The 21,267-nt window shown below is 54.4% G+C and overlaps 8 protein-coding genes across 8 annotated transcripts, besides 5 other annotated features; 4 read left to right on the top strand and 4 right to left on the bottom strand.

The window, feature by feature from the left end:
• The first annotated feature begins 159 nt into the window (after nt 1-159).
• Nucleotides 160-529: a sequence feature (pseudogene).
• A 123-nt stretch (nt 530-652) lies between these two features.
• Nucleotides 653-696: a sequence feature (pseudogene).
• Nucleotides 697-784: 88 nt separating this feature from the next.
• Nucleotides 785-897: a sequence feature (pseudogene).
• A 38-nt stretch (nt 898-935) lies between these two features.
• Nucleotides 936-1,140: a sequence feature (pseudogene).
• A 166-nt stretch (nt 1,141-1,306) lies between these two features.
• Nucleotides 1,307-1,444: a sequence feature (pseudogene).
• Nucleotides 1,445-1,817: 373 nt separating this feature from the next.
• PODANS_4_4290 (uncharacterized protein) lies at nt 1,818-4,846 on the bottom strand (the record flags this gene model as incomplete). Its single annotated transcript, XM_001906397.1, has 5 exons — nt 1,818-2,564; nt 2,617-2,929; nt 2,985-3,062; nt 3,125-4,624; nt 4,716-4,846. The coding sequence occupies 5 exons, from the start codon at nt 4,844-4,846 to the stop codon at nt 1,818-1,820; spliced, it is 2,769 nt and encodes a 922-aa protein (XP_001906432.1).
• Nucleotides 4,847-5,371: 525 nt separating this feature from the next.
• On the bottom strand, nt 5,372-7,267 carry PODANS_4_4300 (uncharacterized protein; the record flags this gene model as incomplete). The annotated part of the gene is made up of 4 exons (XM_001906396.1): nt 5,372-5,895; nt 6,004-6,339; nt 6,411-6,575; nt 6,658-7,267. The coding sequence occupies 4 exons, from the start codon at nt 7,265-7,267 to the stop codon at nt 5,372-5,374; spliced, it is 1,635 nt and encodes a 544-aa protein (XP_001906431.1).
• A 1,607-nt stretch (nt 7,268-8,874) lies between these two features.
• PODANS_4_4310 (uncharacterized protein) lies at nt 8,875-10,128 on the top strand (the record flags this gene model as incomplete). Its single annotated transcript, XM_001906395.1, has 2 exons — nt 8,875-8,978; nt 9,060-10,128. The coding sequence occupies 2 exons, from the start codon at nt 8,875-8,877 to the stop codon at nt 10,126-10,128; spliced, it is 1,173 nt and encodes a 390-aa protein (XP_001906430.1).
• A 1,313-nt stretch (nt 10,129-11,441) lies between these two features.
• On the top strand, nt 11,442-12,330 carry PODANS_4_4315 (uncharacterized protein; the record flags this gene model as incomplete). The annotated part of the gene is made up of 2 exons (XM_001906394.1): nt 11,442-11,666; nt 11,731-12,330. 2 exons carry the CDS (start codon nt 11,442-11,444, stop codon nt 12,328-12,330), a joined length of 825 nt encoding a protein of 274 aa, XP_001906429.1.
• Nucleotides 12,331-12,722: 392 nt separating this feature from the next.
• Nucleotides 12,723-17,207, bottom strand: PODANS_4_4320 (uncharacterized protein; the record flags this gene model as incomplete). Its single annotated transcript, XM_001906393.1, has 5 exons — nt 12,723-13,788; nt 13,845-14,824; nt 14,884-15,073; nt 15,144-16,668; nt 16,733-17,207. 5 exons carry the CDS (start codon nt 17,205-17,207, stop codon nt 12,723-12,725), a joined length of 4,236 nt encoding a protein of 1,411 aa, XP_001906428.1.
• A 1,421-nt stretch (nt 17,208-18,628) lies between these two features.
• Nucleotides 18,629-19,129, top strand: PODANS_4_4330 (uncharacterized protein; the record flags this gene model as incomplete). The annotated part of the gene is made up of 1 exon (XM_001906392.1): nt 18,629-19,129. One exon carries the CDS (start codon nt 18,629-18,631, stop codon nt 19,127-19,129), a length of 501 nt encoding a protein of 166 aa, XP_001906427.1.
• Nucleotides 19,130-19,278: 149 nt separating this feature from the next.
• PODANS_4_4340 (uncharacterized protein) lies at nt 19,279-19,596 on the top strand (the record flags this gene model as incomplete). The annotated part of the gene is made up of 2 exons (XM_001906391.1): nt 19,279-19,443; nt 19,495-19,596. The coding sequence occupies 2 exons, from the start codon at nt 19,279-19,281 to the stop codon at nt 19,594-19,596; spliced, it is 267 nt and encodes an 88-aa protein (XP_001906426.1).
• A 989-nt stretch (nt 19,597-20,585) lies between these two features.
• On the bottom strand, nt 20,586-21,133 carry PODANS_4_4350 (uncharacterized protein; the record flags this gene model as incomplete). The annotated part of the gene is made up of 2 exons (XM_001906390.1): nt 20,586-20,781; nt 20,859-21,133. The coding sequence occupies 2 exons, from the start codon at nt 21,131-21,133 to the stop codon at nt 20,586-20,588; spliced, it is 471 nt and encodes a 156-aa protein (XP_001906425.1).
• Between the last annotated feature and the right edge of the window lie 134 nt (nt 21,134-21,267).

The raw sequence follows: 21,267 nt of genomic DNA, 5'->3' as shown, positions 1-21,267 counted from the left end.
CATTATCGAACCCAATGACCCATCGCCGCTCATGCAGCATGGCGCTAGATCTCGGAAGGGACAATCTTTACACCCTCCAACCTGATACTCCTTCGTCGTGGTAAGAGCTACACCTTCCGTGACTCCACAGTCAAGCGGGAGTGGACTATCTTTCCGTTCATGTTCTGCCTACGCAATCTTGTGACGAACAATCCATTAAGACTGACCTGGGAACACGAGGGGTGGGGTTGGTATGATGCTGACGAAGTCATTACCAACCCGTCTCTCAACGGCGTTTCAAAGCTTGCAGAAAGTCTCCGACGGGTGTACTTTGAAGCCGACTTTGGGCCGCAGGCAGCTGGAGTTTTGGCCGGTGGGTTGACCAAGTTGGCCACTGATCACGAGAGCGGAGCTAGAGAGCTTGCCACCATGGCAGTCAAAACCCTGCATGATGTTGCAGCCTCGCTCGAGATTTTGGACTGGAACCTCATCCGCAGGCTGGCATCTCTCCAAAAATGGGCGGCCAAGCATGGGAGCAACCATAACAAGCGTTCTCCTGGCCAGATTATCAGAGAGCAAAGCCTAATTTGATGCGGACTCCAACACTTCTGCGCATGATCTGATAATGGCGGTCTTGTCTACCATACAACACCCTTCTCTTTCTACGACTCAGCTCTTGGGTGATATCACAACCTCGTTTGTGTCATACATTCGCTCGTCCTTTTTCGGCAGAGACGGCCTCTCGATCCTCACCCTCTCGTCTTCTTCCACCATCCTGGCCGTTTTATCCTCCATCTCTACCCAGTACACCATTGACCCCAACGTCTTGGAAACCCGACCGCTCTTCGAAGGCGTCTCGCTCTCCTCTTCTCTCTTAGCGCCTTTTCAATCCTCTGGAAGACCCCACAAAAATACACTGTACCCGATACCTCGGCCTCAATTGCCTCTCTGTCCAGGTCTGGGCCAAAGACAGCGGTAGATATGGTCCTTATCGGCTCAGATCGTCTCTCGCCCTCTGGCGCCGTGGTAAACAAGACCAGGCCCTTATCTGCTGTTCTAACGGCAAAGTGCCTGTCATCAACCACCAAGATTGTGGTGTTAACGGACACGGCCAAGATCTCCCACAATAAGTTGCTTCGAAAACTACTGTTGGAGGATAGCGTCAATCGCAAGACTCATACGAGGAAGGTAGCGACCCGTTCCAGGTTACATGAGCTTGGCGGGCCGCCTTCAACACCGAGAGAGTGAGCAACGGGGCAGAAGACTTGCTTCAAGCCACTCCGGGGGTAACAGTTTCAACAAAGGACAGGTTGTGGTGACCACCAAGAACATTCTTTTCAAATGGGTTTCTGGTGACTTGGTCGACGCATACATTGCCGAAAAAGGCGAGTGGACCGTGACAAACATTGCAAAGCAGGTGCAAGATCTGGTGAAGGAAGAGAGCAACATTTTTGGGGACTTGTAACATAGTTGACATAACCTTGATGCGGTAGAATTAAAAAAAGAACTCTGCTATCTACCCAAGTTGCGACTCAGTTGCTGACGCACTCTCGCCCTGTTACGCAAAAGAAAGAATAATATCTGTGCGACATACTCGGGTACATATTCATGGCTCGCCCTAAAAGGCTGCGGAAATATTCGTCAATCGTTCATTACTCGTAAGGTAAAGAAACAAAACAATGTGCCCGTCACGGCCCCCTTTTTCTCTGCATGGCGTCCGGTAGAGGAACGAACCACGGTGACTCAAACCACCGTATATATAGAGGTGTATATAAAAAGTCCAAAAAGAAAACGCTGAAAAGACAGAAAAAGAAGGCTTGAATCGCTTGACCTCTGTACTAGTATCCTCCGGGGGGGAACGAACAGTTTGAGTTGGTATCTGAACTGGAACTGGAAAGAAACACAAAACATTCTCCACCACCGTCACCCTCGTTGGAGTTGTCCTCCAACAGGAGCCAGGACGTTAGCGTGTCCCAGATCCTCCTTGCGTACCCCTTCTTGAAGCCGTGGGCTTGCTTGATGGGGCGGCCCTCGAATTGGACGTCATGCATCGGCACATCTGCACCAAGGTCTGTCTTGGAAGTGTTGTTGTTGCGAGGCGCCGTCATGGCGCCCAGATAATTCTTCAACGCCCCGTCGTCGTCCCAGAGCTTCTCCTTCTCGGTCTGGTTATGAATCCAGTCCCGTAGCTCGCTGACAAGGAACCTGAGGTCGCGCAGGACCTCGAAGCAATCCTTGGCATATGCACAGCCTGTCTCCTGCTCCTGTTTGAAGACATCAATGGCCCAGTCCACATCAGCCACCAGCTGCGTCCGAACATTAACAAAGACGAGCTGGTACATGGTGAGGAAGACGGCAGCATTGAAAATGTGGTGCAAATCCTGCACCAGCAACCTGCCATGCGGGCTGTTTTGGCGCATCAGCCATCCGAGGCGCAGATTGGATTGCGCCGCATCGGTACACCAGCGAATCTCTTCCACCAGGGCGTTGTCGTAGATATTAAACATCTGTCCTGTACTGACGAGGCTAGCAATGGCTTTCCGCACTGCTGTTAGAATCACAGGACGAACGGTGAGGATGATGAGCTGATGGCAGAGTGTCAGTAACTGCGAAGTCTTGTCGTCAATGAGAACTTACCTGATTGTATGACATGTGCAGTGACCAACATGCACGATCGCGACCGAATCCGGAGGGAACTTCCTCGGTCGTCAAGCTATTGGGAAGATGCAGTTTTGTGTGGGCATCCGGGGGGAGTTGAAGAGCAGGAGGGAGGGCCTTCAGCCATTTTTTCAGACTTTCGAGGGATCGTTTGACGTGTGATTCCGCCCTGGCCCTTCGATCTTCGGGCTTCTTGCCATCTGACTGTCTGCGCAAGCCATTATAAATGATCTTGTGAGTGATGCGGGACAGTTCCAGATGGGCCTTCAGGCCGACGGGAGATGGAAAATGGCTACAAGACAGATGTGAGAGGACATCACAATGCAAGAGAACATGGGAGCGCTTACGGGCATTCTCGGGGGGGCCGAAGTGAGATGCCATCATCCGGGATCGATGGCGTGCGTCCCAGTAAGCAGCTCAGCCACCTGGAAGAGTGTCAGTGGAAGTGCTCCAGCGTCATGCGAGAAAAAGGAGCCGTGGAGCATACGAGTCAATAATGTAGAGTGTCCAAAACGTTCTGACTTCGGCCTCATCGTCGGTGTAGCCGCGATGGATTCCACGAACTTCGCAAACGTGCATGGCGTGTTTCACCCAGAGATGCGCATTGTCACGTCTGTTGATCTCAACAAGGTAGAGCGCCAATAGGCCCATGACGGCGGCTTCCTTGATGGTGGAGGTGCCAAAGTCCCAGGGGTCTCCCAGCAGATGGCGCGAGGTGGCATAGAAGTCTTCACCCAGACGGCCATTGACGCGAGAGTCTTTGCCTGCAAGGCCGAGAAGGCTGTTGAAAGCAAACGCGGCAAAGGTCAGTGCGAGCGGGGTTCGCTGTTCGTCATCCCGGGGCACTTGGAGATATTGCTCTCCATGAGCGGTCACGATTCGGTCTCGACGAGCGGTGCCCAGGGCCGAGAGATCAGTGAAGGTCGGGAACGACCAGAACATGATGCCGCCACTTGGGAACAAGTCGTCAGTGGTCCCGTCTTGGATGAAGTAGCGGACCTCGTCCAGCAGCTTGGCCATGTCGGGGGCTGGAGGTAGGTGTCGGACTGGGTCCATCAACGGGGGCCCAAGCAAGGCACGGGAATCGTCGGTTTGGTACCTTCCAGTAGTTTGTGAAAACATGTGCTCGGGTCCCTTGGAGATCAGGGCTGCTAAGGGGGTGGTCAGGGTGATCATGTTCTTGATGTTGTCAAGGAATGTTGCTCCGGATGACGCCCCCAAATATCGACTTGTGCCAGTTGAGTCGGCCAGCATGCGTCCTTCATCACTTCGAGGATCAAAGCCAGTGCTGGTGCTGAGATAAAAATCCGACCGTTTACTCAAGATGGATGAAGTTGAGGGTGATGCCGAGCGAATCTTGTCCAGCTTGTCCCCAGTTTGCGGTGATTCACCCAGCGGCGGCCTCTCCCGGTGTTGGTGCTCCGCTATATGATGTTGCTGGTGCTCCTGCTGGTGCTGCTGCTGGTGCTGCTGGTGCTGGTGCTGGTGCTGCTGCTGCTGCTGCTGCTGCTGTCGTTGTTGTTGTTGTTGTTGTTGTTGTTGGAGGAGGTGGTGGTGCTGCTGCTGCTCCTGCTGCTGCTGCTGACGGGGTGTTGGTGGTTGCGGCAGTGGTGCCGCTGTTTGCGGTGCCGGGGCTGGTGGTAACGCCGGCCGTGACGACTCAGCATTGACAACGTCTTCAGGCGGCACCTCGTCTTGGAAATGTGAAAGCTCGGGCAGCGGCGGCAGCTCACTCGCGGGCTGGTACTCTACCCGACCATCCTCATGAGTGATCTTCCGGACAAGCTCGCCGGCCTCGAGCTGACGCTTCAGCTCGATTGCATGCGGGGCCCATGCTTGGAGGGCTGTCAAGGCTGTCCATTGCAGCTTTGGAACGGTGACCTTGGGGACGACCTCGGGATATTTGCACGGGCGGTTTGTGTTCCGGCACTGATGGCACGGTGTCTCCCCAGTGCACTTAACCCGTCGCACATTGCAGTTGTTACAACTTTGGAGCGGTGGCACGGGGCCAATGTTAGACAAATGCGCGAGGAGAGAAGAGGAGAGGAGAGGAGAGAGAAAGAAGTGAACAAACTCACGCCGAGGAGACCCGCTTCCTCTCCTCAGGCAAAACCTTTTTTCTGCGGGGATTGACGGGCAGGCGGCCGTCGACCAGCTCGGGCTTCTTCTTTCCAGTCGAAGTGGAAGGCGGTTTCGATTGCCGCGGCATGGTGGTTATAAAATGACCATGGATCACTGACTGGATCACCGATAGATGAGATGGGAGCTGCGATGGAGGAGAGAGAGTTTCCAGGTTAACGTACCCGCAGTGTGGAGGAGGAGAGGTGGACTTGAGTGTTTCCTGGGGGCTTGGGCGCCCAGGGTGGAGCTTTTCCCAGGCGGGCTGCGGAGACGACACTCTTCTTGGCTTGGGGACCATCAGGACGTGCGGGATGCGTGGGTTACGCCCCAACCCGGGCGGTACTTGCGGTTGAGGGGGGTGGGGTAGTCTGCGACGATGCCAGTCCTGGACCAATCAGACCCTGCTTACGGCCAGTGGCACAAACAGGTGAGAGCTGCCAGTGTGATAAATGATAACGCAGTGACACCTCACTGCAGCACCCCGCGGAACTGACCAACATGTCCCCGGCCTGATGTTGGGGGGTGGGGGTAGAGGGGCGGGGGGGCGTGTTCAATTCTGCTACCTACCACCACCTGTGTTGTATGTACTGACTGTACAGGTCTTCCAGTTACCTTACAGGTCGTATACAAACACCCATTTGCGGTCTGCATGTCTGACAGAGTCGACACGCTCGGCCTCTATCTGCTCGGCGCTTTTCGATTTCCTAATGGCCGCCCTGCGCGCGTTCACCGCCCACAGTGTGTAACGATACGCTACATAACCGGTGAGGGCAACACCGACGAATCCCAACGTCACCACCAGCGGCAGTTTGTACCCGGGTGCATACTCGGCTCGGTAGAGCTGCGACCCGATGGCGCCCGCCAGGTTTCCCAGCCCATTCGCGCCCACCACCAGCGCCCTCTTCCCAGCCGTCGGTGTGTTGCCGCTGAGCCAGGCCACGGTGAGCGGGGGCGGCACGTAGCTGCCAAAAAGAAACACACACAGCGACGCATACTTGGCTGCGTTGCTGACCGATCCGACCACCCCGACGAGTCCCCCAAGCGCCACCACCAGTGCTCCGACAATGTGCCATCCCCGCTCCCTGTGCCGATCCGAGCTGGATGCGAACAGGTAGAGCCCGACCGCCCCGCACACCGCTGGCGGCACCGACATCTATGTAGAAGGAGTTAGGCTTCTTGTTTCTTGCTTCTTGCCTTTGCTCTTGTCACATACCAAGTTTGCCTCGACCGATTCGTACCCCATACCCTGCACAACCAGCGGGAGGAAGACGGAGAAAGCCGTGACGGGCACGCTGGCGCAGATGTTGAACACCAGCACAAACCACAGCTTCCAGTCCCTCAGCGTCTCGACCAGATCTCGCCGGGTAAGGCTGGAGTATTTGGCAGCATTGGGTTCCACGCCACCGACTCGGTCCACCACAAACTGCCTTTCGCTGTGGCTCAGGAACCACGCGCCTCTAGGTCCCGTCGGTAGCCACAACCATGCTACCGCTCCCAGCACACAGGTGAGAACCCCCTCGATGAGGAAGAGAAGCTGCCATGGCTTGAGCCAGGCATGGGAGACCTGAAAGATGGCATATGCTGGTGGCAGTCAGTCCATGTCAGCCCCGTCCTGCTTCGGTGTCGAGGGAGTGGGTTGAGGGCGAACGTACACAGGGCCCCCGAGAAGGCAGATGCAATGGCATACTGTCCATAAAACAGTCCAATCCGCGTGGCCAGGTCGAACCGGGAATAGAAAGAGCCAAGATAAACGATGCATGTGGGGTAAAAGCCAGCTTCAAAGACACCGATGAGGAGACGAGTCGTTATCAAAGCCGCTTGAGTACGTGATCAATGCCAATGTCAGCGCCATGGTTCTCGTATTTCTTTTTACCCCGTACCTTTTCCCCAGATAAATGCCTGAATCGTGGTTATGAGGCCCCAGCAGAGCTGATCGAGTGGTTAGTCCTTGGCGGTATACATATAACAACGGAACTTGGAGAGGACTGGGTACCATCATGATGGGCAGCCACGTGCTCGGCCCCAGCCATTGTCCCACTGCGGCCGAGGGCACCTGGAACAGGACAAAGGTGACGAAAAGGAGCGACACTGCAAGGTTGAGATCATCCGGCAGGGCACCGATGTCATGCGTGAAGCCTTGGGTTTGCGCATTGCCAATATTCCCCCTGTCGAGGCCGTTGAACAGATACAGCAGCGATAGGAGGGGGAGCAGGTACAAATCCATCTTTCGGTTGATACGTTGCGCCTCTCTTTCGTTTTCAAGACTTGATATCCCCGAATCTTGCATCTCAATGCTGTTGCTGCGAAGCGCGGTGGCGTGTGGAGAGCCAGGAAGCAACGGCGAAAGCACCCCTTGACTTTCGAAAGAGTTCCGATCATGTTCAAGGCGGTATCTGTCATCAGGGTGCTTCAGGTCATGTCCTATCGGGTAATAGTTCGAAATCAGGGCTCTGGAAGAGCATGGAGATGAGGATGGCGGCGGTGATCCATCCTGGTGGCCGACGCTCATTCTTCCTGCAGAGGTACGTTATCAACCAAAGGTACAGCCTGCATGCAGCTCCACAAGTGATACAATCAAACTGCCTGTGTTGCAGCAACGACCACGAGCAGAGAAAGCCAGAAGCAAGACGCGAAGAATCCAACCGATGGTAAAAGCAAGAATCATCAACCTGGAAGGATGACCTCGGGAGTGGCAAAGCCAGGGCCATTACCCCTACTTCTTTTAAGAGGTTGACCAACTACACACCCAACTCCCGCGGCAGAATGACTGACGTGCTTCGGTCTTCTTTGTTGGTTGTCAAACACCCAACCGAAGTTCGGGATGGTTTCCATATCCCGAGCCGAATGCCCCAGCACCAGCCTTCCAAGCTCGCTTTCCCCAGCAGGTGTCGACCTTGGACTGTCGTCTGCGCTCGGGGACAAGAGACAGACAGCTGACTCTCACTGTCGCACACATCATGTGAATGCAGTCAGTATGCGGTGTCACACTGATCAGGATGGCCTTCTCGTTCATCCCATCACTGATAAGAAGTGATAGGGCCCGTGCTGGTCGCGTCAGAGTTCCAGGTTCCACTTTGATGCGATCTGCCATGGGCGTGGCGCCCGCCTCAGCAGCCTTATCCATCGGCTACCTTATCGTGCTTATCAATGGGCACCCCGTTGAGGGCGTTGAGCCTGGACCCTGGGCGGCCACTCAGGCAGCTCTGCGACCGACCGAGTCAACGGTGCCTTGCCATGTTCTTTGACGGGCACAACAAAGGCATTGTTTCATGTTTTCCCAGTGATGCAGGCGGCCTGTGTCGTGAGGTCGGTTGTGAGGCACAAACATCAGACGACAGGGATCTTGTCGCCAGAGCCAAGCCGAGACTTCCGCCCGCCTGTTCGGCCGTATCGTTGATGGCAATTAAAATTATGCCTCAGCAGCAATGGCCCCAGCAACTGCCCCGAGGCACCTAGTGAAGAAGAAGTGCGAGATGACGGGAGAGGTGCAGGTGGCCTGGGCTGGTCTGGATTTGAGTGGATTTGGCAGGAGACATGGGGGGTTTTGCCATCCCTTTTTACTGCGTTTGGCAGTTTGGACCCCTGGCTTGGCCACAGCAAAAATAATGATTACGGCGGGGTCGTATCCGAGTCGCGCATCGCATCGTGAACACTGCCCTGAGGGAAGGGGAGTTGGGTTCCTTCGTGTACCTTAAGGAAGGAAGGTAGCCAACCAACCAACACACACGTTCCCCAGGCCCCATCGAGTCGTTCAATCGATCGCTCGCTGCTGTCAAATCATTCCTCTTTTTTGCCTTTTTTTTCTTTTGCTTTCCTTTTTCGTCCTTGTTTTCTTTCAGCATCAACGTCGCCATATTCCCATCAGATCAGTCCAATCCCCGCTGGTGCTCCCTCTCACCGCCCTGACCGCAAACCGCCCCTCCAATGCGATCAACAGCAACCCGATCGGCGTGATTCTCCATCCCCTACCTACGTCCACACACCAAGCAGGCCTGCCCCGAATCTCACAGGGCGCCACGCTCTGAGCGCAGCGCAGCCAGCCAGCTCACCAATTCGACCGTGTCTGCGACTTTGTTGTCGCTCTTTCGCTGCGCACCCATGGCCGCCTTCCAAAATATGCCCCAGGCATGGCGTCGCCTCATCTTTCTGATCCCCGTTCTCATCATCACCCTCATCCTCGCGTCGGGCTTGTACACTGGGTCGCTGCCCAAGCCGCGCATGTAAGCTGTCCACCACCCACACGCCAACTCCCGTCACCACACCTGGCATTTTGCTAACCATCACGGGTGCTACAATCGCAGGCCCAAGGTGGTGTTTGACGACAGCCATGGCCCATTCCATTCCGACTGCCAGGCGAACCATACTCCCCCGAACCTCGACAGCCTCCCGGACATCATTCGCGCGCTCTGGCAACCGCTCATTCTGCCCATCACGGCGCCCCGATTCGTGACCCTCGACGGAACCGAAAAGCTGCTGCCTCCCCAGAATGAGCTCGTTCACACGAAGCCCATGGGGAAGAGGATCTGCATCCTCGACGTGGATACGCGCGACCTGGCGGGCGAGGGAAGCATTTTCTACAGCGAAGGCGTTCCACCCTGGGACAAGCTGGGCAGTCCGTCGGCAGGCTTCCTCAGCCACTATCTCTACGCCCAAATTCACGGCTACTCGTACAAGTTCATCCGGGCGCCACAGTATGCCGACCGCGCCCCCCACTGGTCCAAAGTCATCTTCACCAAAGAGCTCCTCAAGGAGTACGACATTGTCGTCATGATGGACTACGATGCCATGTTCCCCTCCCCCGAGGTGCCGCTCGAGTGGATGCTCAACTACTGGAAGATCGACAGGGACGTCATTGTGGCCATGGCAGAAGATCCCGCCGGTGAGCCCAACTTCGACGACTCGGAGAAGCACAAGGTCAACATCAACTCTGGCTTCATCATTGCGCAGGCCGGGGAGAAATCACAGCGCCTGTTCAAAGACTGGGCCGAATGCCCCTCCGAGGTGCGCTACAAGGGATGCGCCAAATGGGCCCAGACCTTGTTCCACGAGCAAGCTGCCTTCAGCACCCACGTCCGCTACGACTTTTTGGATGGCTACAGCATTGAAACCCACCCGCAATACATCCGCATGCTGCCGTGCCAGGAGGCCAACGGAATTCCCGAAGTATCCGGGTCCGGTTGTGTCGGACACCTCGTGCGCCACTATTGGGGGAGGAAAGGCCTGACGAACCGGGAGTTTGGCCACAACGTGATGGCTGCCCTCACACCTCTGCTCGTGCAGGCCGCCTACAAAGAACCCGGCCATGTGGAGGATCTCCGGAGCAAAGTGCTCAAGGGCGCCGAGGTGTTGGATAAGCCCCCAGCGAGGTGACGCGGGGTTGGGGCGTGATTTGTTTTGTTTTTTCCCTGCAACTGTTGGCATGTTTCAGGGTACGATACCAAAGCGTGAAATAAAAGAACACGGGCATGGCGGTAAAAGGTAGACGTGAGGAGGAATTGAGGTCGCGTGGGGGCCAAGGCGGATGCTGGGCGTTTTTGGCGAGTGAACTTTTCTGCGTCATGGATGGCTGGCGATTCTTCTTATTTGTCCAAGGTGTTTGGTGTCATTGGGTTTTGTTGTCACATTTACAGCAACAGCAGCGCAGTTTGGACGGAATTTGTAGCCATTTACAACACCTGTACAACAACTTAGGTGGCTTTGCTGGAGAAGCCTCGCTTGAACGCGTGGAATAAAATACTTAATATGAGGATATCCAAAAGACACAATGAATCTCAGGTGCAAGATGTTCACATAAATCTCGCGAACCATCAGCATCATTTTCGGCAGACATGGTCGGCTTTTGCGTGGTGATGGCGGTTCACCTGGCTCGGCTTGCATCACGACGAGGTGAGGCAGCACTGGACCTCTCTGCCCCTCATGTGTGTGCTTGCAGAGGCAAGGTGCCAGAGCAGGCTGTCTAATTTAACCCATCGTCTCGGGCAAAGGGGCTGTCACTTCTCCATCAACCCGGAAAATGCATCGCGATGTGTTTTGTCCGGTTACGGTATCATCCCCCATCCCGGCTCTCGACGTCGGCTGTCGTTTTGTGTCTTCATCTAGAAAACGTGGCAACCAAACGACGCCAAGCAGTGACAGTTGTATATATAATAGCCGCAGCAAAAAGCCACATGGGTCCCATGGCATCGGAGCCTTAACCGTCAGATTCTAGCACGAATTCACAGGCTTCCAAGTTACAAGCATGGTTCTATACGCGGATTCAAGGCTTTGCTGTGCGGGCCAGGCAACTGGGGATACCCTCGTGTGCTACCCAGCTACACTCCCACCTGTATCATTCGGCCCAAAACAAACCCGTAGAGCGAGTCGGCTTCGAGTTCGGCAACCATTCTCACCCATCGACTTTGAATACCTTTGGTTTTGAGAGACAGCGTCGGTGATGTACAGCCGAGCATGTGCCATCTTGCTGGCAAGATGGAAGATGAAGTGGGTGAAGCGACGCCTCAAGGTGTTGTTGACTCAGGAGCCTAGATCACCAACAGCCAAACACCCTTCTATAAATACGAGGCCAATACCTACTCCTTCAGCTCGCTCTCCTCCCACCATCAACCCACACAAGCCATTCGTCCCACACAGGCCTTCTTTCGCTATTCGAGTCATACAAGCTCTCCTCCGCCATCTGTGTCAACATGCAGTTTCCGCTCGCAGTCATTGATTGGTACATTGAGCACTTTTTGCTCAGTGGTACCGCCACCGCCTCGCCCGTCTTCAGTGACCACGCCATGGCCATGCAAGCCCGTCAATCCACTCGAACTCTGGGCTTTATAGGGTGTTCCATGGCCGAGAACGTAGCTCAAGGCTATGTGTCTGTCGGGGGGAAGCGCCTATGGGAGCCCTACGGAACCTCTGGCATGGTATGTCGTTGTTTTGGCCCTTTTTTGATCTTGGAGACTGACCTTCCATCTACCTGCCTCTCAGGTTGTCCAATCGTGGACAAACAGCAACTCCAACTCGTGGCGTCTCTTTGACCAACAGGCCGCCCGTTACGGCAAGCCCACTGCTGTATGGGTACAGATTTGCATCTTTGCTCAGCAGGGGGTAACCTACGACGAGGTTAAGCGTCTCATTGCCAATGCAAGACAGCACGCCGCCCCTGGAGCAGAGGTCTACATCACGGGTCAACCCGTCTACGAAGGTGGCAACACGTGCTTCTTGGCCGGTAGCAAGGGTCCTGAGCTGACCGAGAGTTTGGCCAAGCGAGCGGCAGAGGATCCCGAGTTGAATGTCAAGTATCCAGGGCAGTTTGTGCTGAAGCCAGGCGAGGTGGCGGATGGGTGTCATGCCAATACTGCTGGGCAGCAGAGCTCAGGAAGACAGGCGCTGGCTTATTGGGGCTCAAATGTCCATGTATGGAATGTCCATAGGCATTCCAAGTTAAGGCCGGATCATCATGGGCTCCGGGTTACCGAAAGAGCCCAATTGATTTGGGGAGGATGTCCAGGGCCGGTGGTTCATAAAAGACTAGATTCTTCATCCAAGTACCTAGCCTGCTACTTCTTGCTAAGCACACTCAGGTAGATCGAGTCTTTTCCCTCAGACTACCTATTCGCACTGCGCTTTTCCAGCAAGTGATTATGAAGATGCTAAGCTCGCGTGTTGTCTGTCAACGCACTGAATACGAGACCTGAGCAGCAAAGGGAGACGGAGCTGGGAACGGCCAAGGCTCGGCTGTCTTGGATCACTCGCAATGTTCAAGCTAAAGATGTGAAGAGCTGGGTTTAGGGGAAAGTCGGTTTGTTTTCCACAACATGTACTAGCTTGTTTATCCAGCCAAGCCTCTCACGACTTCGTATAGAAATAAATGAATAAATAAATATCTGAATACGGAATAGATACTCATAGAACCCCCCAAACAGAATAACTGTACCGCAAAGTAGCGTGACAGAAATGACTTGGTGGTAAGGTCAACCTTACCCACTTCGGCCGGCCTCCTCCAAAATCATCTCCCCGAGCCTTCTCCCCACCATAACAGTAGGCGCCATGGTATGCGCACTGGGAATGGCAGGAAAGACGCTTGCATCCGCAATTCTCAGATTCTCAATCCCGTGCACCCTCAACCGCTGATCCACCACGCCGCCCTCTGGTGAAAGGGACATGCGACACGTCGAAGTGGCATGCAGAGCAGAAGCCCACACCCGTTTTGCATACTCGTCAATCTCTAAATCCGTCACAGTTTGCCAAGTCTTTCCTCTGTACCCCTGAGGTACCTGCTGCGACGATGAAGAAGACATTTGGGTGTGAGGATCAGTGATATATGGAACCCCCGCTGAAGATTCTGCCTTGTTGGTCTTCCCCTTGGCCCTTTTGGCCTCAATGACAGAATCTAGATACATGAGGTCCATCCCTGGCGCGAAGCTCAAGACAGCGGAGTGGGGATACTGGTTGGCAAACTCCTCCGCAAATCTCATGCCAAATCGCATTGCTTTTCTCATGACCGCCCAATCTCTCTCGTCCGTCATCATGGGGTAAATGATTTTGATGGCCGGGTCGTCCTCACTTCGCCCGGATGGAGAAGGCGAAAGCTGGACTTGGCCGCGCGAGAATGGCTGGACGAGGGTTGCGTACCAAGACGTAAGAGACTTGTTTGGAATGACAGCTTCCATGAAGGTGTTGACGGGAGTGACCATGATCTCAATGTTGGGAATGTTGGCTGTGTCATTGGGGTCCATTGTGCATTGCCCCGTGTCTGGGTTGCGGGTGAGAATCGACATGGACGTGTCATCAATAGCGCTGCTCTGGACGAAGAGCGTTCTTGGGGTGCTGGAGGCCGCCAGAAGACCTTTGCCCCATATAAGCCACTTCAGAAGCTGCCAGACGAGTACAAAAGGGTTCTGGAGAGAATGTATGGTGTGATTTTGCGGTATTTCAGACATGATAGGAAACGAAGTGTGGTCTGTCAAGTTGCGGCCAACGTGGTTCAGTTCTCGGACAACAGGAATACCAAGAGGAGTGAGTTGATCTCGAGGGCCAATGCCGCTGGAAAAGGGAAAGTTAATAACCATGTGCGGGAGAGTCAGAGCGAGAACTCATACCTCTTCATCAGGAGCTCTGGTGTACCAACAACCCCGCTGCAGACAATGATCTCCTTTTTGACCTTGAACAGATTCATGCCGGGGTATTTCCCTGTAGCATCTTTCACCCATACACCTTCGACCCTGGCGCCTGTTGAGTTGAGCTGCAAACCTGTCGCTGTATACCCCGTGGCGATGATCAGATTTGGTGTCTTTTTCACTGTTTCCGAATCCAACCAAATCCTGTTCTGTGAGGCCTTCGTCCCCCTCTCATCAACTGTCTGGTGCATCCTGAAACACGCCTGTGCCTTTGCCCTCGGCGAGTTGACATTGTCCTCCAGAGGCAGTCCAACAGCCCCGGCGGTCTTGTCCACGAAGGCAACCATCTCTAGAACCTCATTCGGCTCCCTTCGCGGTACCTTCTCTTCAATCATTTCAAAGAATGGCTCAACCTTCCCCCAGCTCCATTCTGTCAAACCAAATTCCTTTGCCCAGAAATCGTAGCCGGCAGGTATGCCCCTCGTCCACAACGATCCATTGATCCTGCTCGTGCCCCCCATTGCCTCAGCAGCCCATATCTTGGCCCGCTGCTGTTGAGTACCAAGCACAGGCTCTGAAAGTCGGCATACTGATTGGAGTCCAGGCAACTCGAAGTTCTGAGAGAAGAGCGGGTTGCGCGAGAGGAGATTGTCGCGCTCGTGGCCTTTTTCGAGGAGGAGAATGCTGACGTTGCGATCCGAAGCGAGTGTAGAGGCAAGCACACAGCCGGCCGTTCCTCCGCCAATGATGATGTAATCATGTTCTTTGGGCGGTAGATGTGGCGGCGAGGTGGATGGCAAGGGCATTGTGACAGCTTGGTATACTTGAGACTGTGTATAGTTGTAGAGAAGAGGTTCTCCGTGCGTATGTAAAGGGTGTGTCGAGGCCAAAGATAAGGTACCTGGTAAGTTGGTTGAGCCAAGTGTGGGAGCAGCTCCCAGATCCATCAGTTGGCTCCCTACCTACCATTCTACACCCCGCTTTCTCACCCAAATTGAACCAACAGACTTCCCAACATCACCAACAAGCCAATTTCATTCACGTCAATATCATGACCAACTGCATATGGAAGTTCTGTAGACCTCGTGTTCATTGCCAAACATGGCTGGAACCGAGGCAAAATAGGTAAACATGCTAGGTATTCTGTGCATATTTGGCCTACATAAAGCCGGGGTATCAATGCGACTCGGAACGAAACCTCAGAACAAATACTGGTCCCATCGGTCCTCATGGTAAGCAAAGAATAGCTCGTCCAAGCTGTGCCCATGGTCTTCGCCCAACTCCTCCACGAATGCCTCAAACGTGGGTGGTCGCCTTGCCGCCCTCTCCGGATCTGGCTCCTCATCACCCGAATTGTAGTATTCGGACGCCTCATCCTCTTCTTCGAGTTCTGGATAATCGTAGTCATCTGGAGGGATGAGTAAGCTCCCTCCTCCGGTTGCTGGTGCAGCTGCCCTCGATGGCCCTGGGCCTGTTTCCTCTCCTGATTCCCACTCGTCACTGTGACCTTCATCTTGCCCTGCCGGCCCGGCTTCCTCATCACCATCCTGAAATTCGGGCTCGTCCTCGTCTCGATAGGAAGGCAGCAAATCAAATGTTCGAAACTGAATGCCAGCCCAGGCACACCGCCGTCTAACAGCCTCCACCTCCCTGCGGAACCTGCGGTGAAACTTGCCCTCGGCTGGCCAAGAGTGAATGGCCAAACTGATGGTGGCCAAGTTGGGCGATCGGGTTCTTGATTGGCAGAGGCACTGCACACCGTGCAGCACCATGTCCAGGTTGGCCATATAACTTTGTTTCCAGTCATTTTCCGTGCCCCACTCACACACCAGTGTGAAATCCTGTAACGACTCGGGCAGGAGCTGACACAGCCGCTCCCCATCGTCCTCCTCCAAAATGCCCAGAGTTCCAAATACCCCGCGGTAGTCCAACGTGAGGCTCTCGAGGTGGATCAGGTCGGGGATGCAAATCAGCCGGTGGTTCTCGGGTTTCCTCGGCCTCTCCCTGCCCCGAGTAAGATAGTGGCCCTCGGAGAATGCGACCAGTTCCAGTGCCCTGAGAGTGGCTGCCCTCTCTCTGAGGGCTTCGCTGAGCGTTTTCCCTTCTGGCAAGTCCTCCCGGTCCTCATCTGTCGAGCTAGCCTCAAAATGCACAACCAGCGTCTGGAGGTTGGTGCAGGCAAGGCAAAAGGCCACCAGGTTTGGCTCCCGTATGGAGCTGCCGTAAAACCGAATAGTCTCGAGCTGAGGCAGGGCTGGCAAAGAAAGAGTCTTGCTGTCCACGGATGACGTTACTGTCGCTTGATCGCAGCAGAGTTCTAATGTCTTGAGTTGTCTCAGCTGGGGTAAGATCGTAACGGCATAGTCAGCAAGTATGCGGGACAAGGATCGGTCTCTGGCTCCGTCTTCGCGGTTACAGTAGATGCGCAGCGAAGTCAAGTTCCTCAGCCGATCCAGTGGAAAGAAGAAGGAAATGTCAAACCATCTCCACGCGACCTGACCTCCGACTGGATGAATATACCGATGGAGAACCCTCCGTGCAGGGATGGAAACAGGTAGAACAAAAGCACCCAGCCGTGGTTGCTGCGGCTGCTGCTGCTGGTCTTGGGTTTGTTGATACTGATCATGATGTGACTGTGGTGGGTCAGGTTCGTCTTGTTGCGGCTCAGTCAAGCTGGTTGCGGTCAAGGCATGATCGGGGAATGCGACAAGAAAGTCGCGCAAGTTGACCGAGTGAAGAAGAACGCGCTTGAGCAGTTCAGAAGCGATAGAAGTGTCATGGCTGACTGGTGGTATAGCCCAGGTGTCTGTGCATGCAATACTTGTGAGCAGAACTGTGCATTGTGCCGTGGTGATGAGAGACCGACATACCACCGCGAATGTTGGCCCACTCTCTATATGTTCCTAGAATGGTGTTCTCCTCAGCCAGGCTGACAAGGCAGCTAAGCTCTCGAACCCAAGGTCGAATTTCAGGTCGAGTGTATAGACGGTGATATAGGACGACCAGGGATTTGGGGTTAGGGATGATGATGGTGTGGTACAGCAAGGGCTTGGCGATGGCAACCATGCGTCGAGATGTCTGGGCGAGAGCCAGCAGGTTGCGGTGGCTAGCCAGCCAGTGTGCCCACTGATGTTCGGCATCGCGGAATTCCCAAGTGCCAGTGGGACGGAGGGCGAATCGGGTCGTCTGGGGAGGGGCTGGGACGAGGATCTGTGCGATGGGGATCAAGAGCTCGTTGGGAAGATGCTCCAGCCCCAATCTGGTCCGACTTGGCGGTTCTGATTCTGATGACAACGATAACGACGCCATGGTTCCAGACAGGACGGACACAGCCGGCAACGCCATCTCAGCGGCAGAGCTCAGCTCCCAACACGCCGAGTTGCCCCAAAAAGAAGGGAAGAACACCACCTTGGTACGCCGGGGTCACCTATGCAGGTGTGATATAAGTGACGAAGAACTGGGTGGGCTGTCTGCGGCGGCAGACGGAAAAAACAACCCTGCGCCGTTGGGGGGAGCCGCACCCATCGGGCGCTGCGCAAACTCCAGGTCCTGCTTGCGAGATCCAAAGGGCGCGAAAGGGCGCATGCTTATGGCCAATCGGGACGATCTTTGGCCCTTTAACACGCTGAGGCCGTCGGCATGTTCCGATCTCGGCGCTCGGTGTCGTGGTGACGAGGGTTGGGATTTCTGTCGCTATAGGTTTCCAAGCAGCATAGTGCAACTGTTCTGTCGCGTGGGAAAAAAGGGACGACGGTTCAGGAAGCTGGCCAAAACTGCTCAACAGAGCGGGTGTTCATCCGCAAGCAGAAGCTCGTTGGGTTGGGCCAGAGAGGTGCAACGGGATTTCAGGGGTTGCTCGAGCCATTCTGCAGCCCTCTTTCTGCGGGGATGCTTGGGACCCGGGGGGGGGGGCCTAGGTAGACATGCCGACATCGCTATTTTGCCCTTCCGCCAGAAAAAGCTTTCATGTTTCCAGGGCGGTCTGGATATTTGCAATGTGTCAAACCAGTTTTGACATCATGCCATCCGGGTGGCACAGAGTGGAGAGCCACAGAGCCAGACGGACCGTGCAGTCATCCCAGCCTGCCAGATGCAGCAGGTGATTCACGGAGCAAGCGAAGACGACCACCCGGAAGGAGTGCCCGGGTGGCAGGACAGAGCCGGGGGGGGAGCAAGCCAGGCTGTTGACCACTTGGCCATGCATTTCCCCCCGCAACCGACGCCAGACGCACGGTCCATACGTATCGTGGGCTACCTACCTTATCTCATCAACCTCACAAACACACGCTCGACGGGAAACGTAGCTCCGCACTCTTTGCGAGCATGAGCATCAGGAGGGTTCAGCAGCTTCCTAATCTAGATATGCCGAGCCGAAAGCCGGGTGCACGCAACTTTACCATCCCAATTTGTCCACCTGTAGATCTCCTCTCTACCTGCTGTCAGATTCACCTGCCATCCGCTGCGATTTTGGATGCGGTAGAGTTCAAGAAGCCTCGGCTTGGTTTCTGCTTTCGATCCCGTTGCCGGCGTGGGAGGCTGTGGCTGTCTTCATTCGACGCTACACTTTGACATGGCCAGACTGGGTGTTGTTCAAACATGGAAAGCAGCTCGGTTTTGTATGGGAAAGCTGCCACCTGCAGGAATTGTGCCTGCCGAAGCTACCTTAAGGAGGACAGGGTGTGCACGGGCTACGGTGTTGTGGGGGTTGTCAGCCAGAGCCCCGGGAGAGGGAACACCACCACCATCACTTTATACACGCTTCAAAAATGGCCCTCTCACCTGATATTGTTGAATTCATGGCTTCGGCGTCTGCCAATCTCGCCAGTCGTCACATCATTCTTGATTCCTCTCAGCCCAGGGACATCTTTCACTTTGGGGGCACATCTTCTCAGCTTGCCGATAGCCGTCTGTCCCTGGCCATTCAAGGCAAGAAAACAGCCACCACCTCCTGGCCGGTTCCTAACCCTCTGCGCTGGGGTGTGGGCGATTACTCCGTCATTCTGGATGGGAACGGCAAACCTGGAGCGCTGATGCAGACCGTCGAACTAAAAGTCTGCAAATTCCGAGATGTCGCCGATGACTTTGCGCTGGCCGAGGCCGAGGGTTCAGTCGATGAATATAAACAAGGGCACCGCGAGTTCTATACTGAACAGCGTCTACGGGATGGGAAGCCGCCTGAGGAGTTTGGGGACGAAAGCGAGGTTCTCTGTGAAAGATTTGTGATTGTTTTTGTGAGAGAAGATCTGAGACCGCACGCACTGCAGTGATTGGAACATCGTTGCTCTCCATTAACTCCTATCGTCAAACAAATGGGTATTATCATTACTGCAATTCTGACCACCGTTCCAGCCGCCTTGCTTCACCTGCTGCTGCTTTGTCTGTCTCAATTCAGCCTTTGCACAGACCCGCCAGGTCCATGTGTCTTGTATATCCCATCATAGTTTTCAGTTGCCACGATCTTATGACAAGTAGCGCAACGGTACTCGGTGTCTTCAAACCAATGGGCGAGGCATGGGACGCAGGCAAGGCAGACGCAGAGCAAACAGCAGAGAACTCCCGCAACCCTATTAGCAGATATATAGTGTCAGCAAAACATGGTGGATAGTTGTCCGAGATACCGCGATGAGGAGAGGAAACATACACCTGCATGGTCGACCCTTCCTTTCGGACTTGTATCTTGGACGTCTGCAAACAAAATGGACACTGGATCCATTGCGTCCGCTCACCAATCTGATTGAGAGGTGTTATAATGATCTGACCAGGCGTGGCTGTAGGTGGTGCTGTCGCCTTTGGTTGGGCGGTGACGGCAGGGGTCGGCGTTTGTAGGGCCCCTGGACTACCAGGACCAGCACTGTACTCAGGTGGCGATACACCATCGACGGCTGGACTAGGGAGATTGGCCAGAGGGAGCTCTGTAGGTGATTGCTCAACTTTTTGCGACATGGTGAAGGGATAGTGTTGATTCTCTAGCTGGGGTGCGACGAGAGGTGTTTGTAGGGAGGCCTTTCTTCAGGAATGTGGCAGCAGGCGAACGCGGTTCCTTTATACCACGCGCTCTCGCACACATGAACACAAGCTTGGCAGTGACTCGACATTTGTTTTCCGAGCATAAACTAAAAGGACATAAGAACCTCGCATATGCTCCACACCAAGCACGGGTTTTCTGCCTTGCCTGCCAGGTGAAATATCAATAAAGAGGCGCAGTTGGTGTACGAGCTGCTATTCTTTGGCTAGTTCGGATTTGGATGGTTAGCTACTGGCACACTGCCTGTTTGCCGAGAGCAACCCATAAAGCTGGTAAAAGCCAAGTCTGAATGCCCAGAAGTAGGGCACCGTATAGAATTGATGGTTGGATTTAGTCGAACTTGGCTCTGCCGAAGCGAAAATCGGCGAGGCAAAATCCTCCAGGGTGGCATCAGGTTTGGTGAATCTTGCCATGAGAATTTACGCTACTGCATTTACAAGCCTCCTCCTAGGTAAATAGGTAGATAGACACTTCCAAGACTTGCCAAATCATCCAACCCAACAGGCCGGATGTGGAGCCAGTTCGGCTCGGGCTCCGGATCTGGTCCAGTTGTTCCCCATGGAGGATGACACTCCAACATTCCCATGCCTCCTTTTCTTGTGCAGCTGTCAAAGCCTACCCAAATGTATCATGCTAAATTGCAGGTAATTCAGTGAATTTTGGATAAAAAACACTCGCTGAATTAGAGTCTACCTTATCTACCTATCAAACGTTCGACTATGACCCCCTGGTCCAAACGTCTCCATCGGGCCCTTGTCTGGATGGCTCGTTGCCACCTTGTTTTGGCAGTCACCGCAAAAGTAATCGACCGTGTCGTTATGAGTTGGTCGGTAAAACATCCCGATGCCTCCTGTGATGATGGACCAGCCGAGCCACATCTTCAATACACCGTTGCTGCGTGGAGCGCGCGGGGACCAGTTTAGCACGTTGAATTGGTCCAGACGCCATAGAGTTGACTGTTTTTGACTTACTGAAAACCCCTGGTTACGGCCCTTCTTACAGGAGTGCCTTTTAAGCAGAATGGGCAGTCGATCCACCGGATATATGGGCCGTGGTCATATTCGTGTAAAAGGTGAAGAGGTATTGTTTGGATGATATCCTCTCGTTCTGCTGTCGGAGAGAAAAGGGTTGGCAACGTTGCAGCATAAGGAGGTGGCGGTAATCCGCCAGCACCGACCTGAAGCTGGCAAGAATTATTGGTGACTGCAGAGGTATATGATGGAGGTTCGAGATTACTAGGCTCCATGGTGCAAGAGAGACAGTCTCCTTGACAAAACGCTGATTATCGCCGGGAGAAAGCGAGATCAAAAGCCAGCCAGAGCGGGGTAATTGTCGGGTTTTGTGGCAGCAGCAAGCCACAAAAAGGAAAACGCCATGTGA

This window comes from Podospora anserina, chromosome 4, assembly GCF_000226545.1.
Source record: "Podospora anserina S mat+ genomic DNA chromosome 4, supercontig 4".
Lineage (NCBI taxonomy): Eukaryota > Fungi > Ascomycota > Sordariomycetes > Sordariales > Podosporaceae > Podospora > Podospora anserina.
This window is presented reverse-complemented; position numbering and strand designations above follow the sequence as displayed.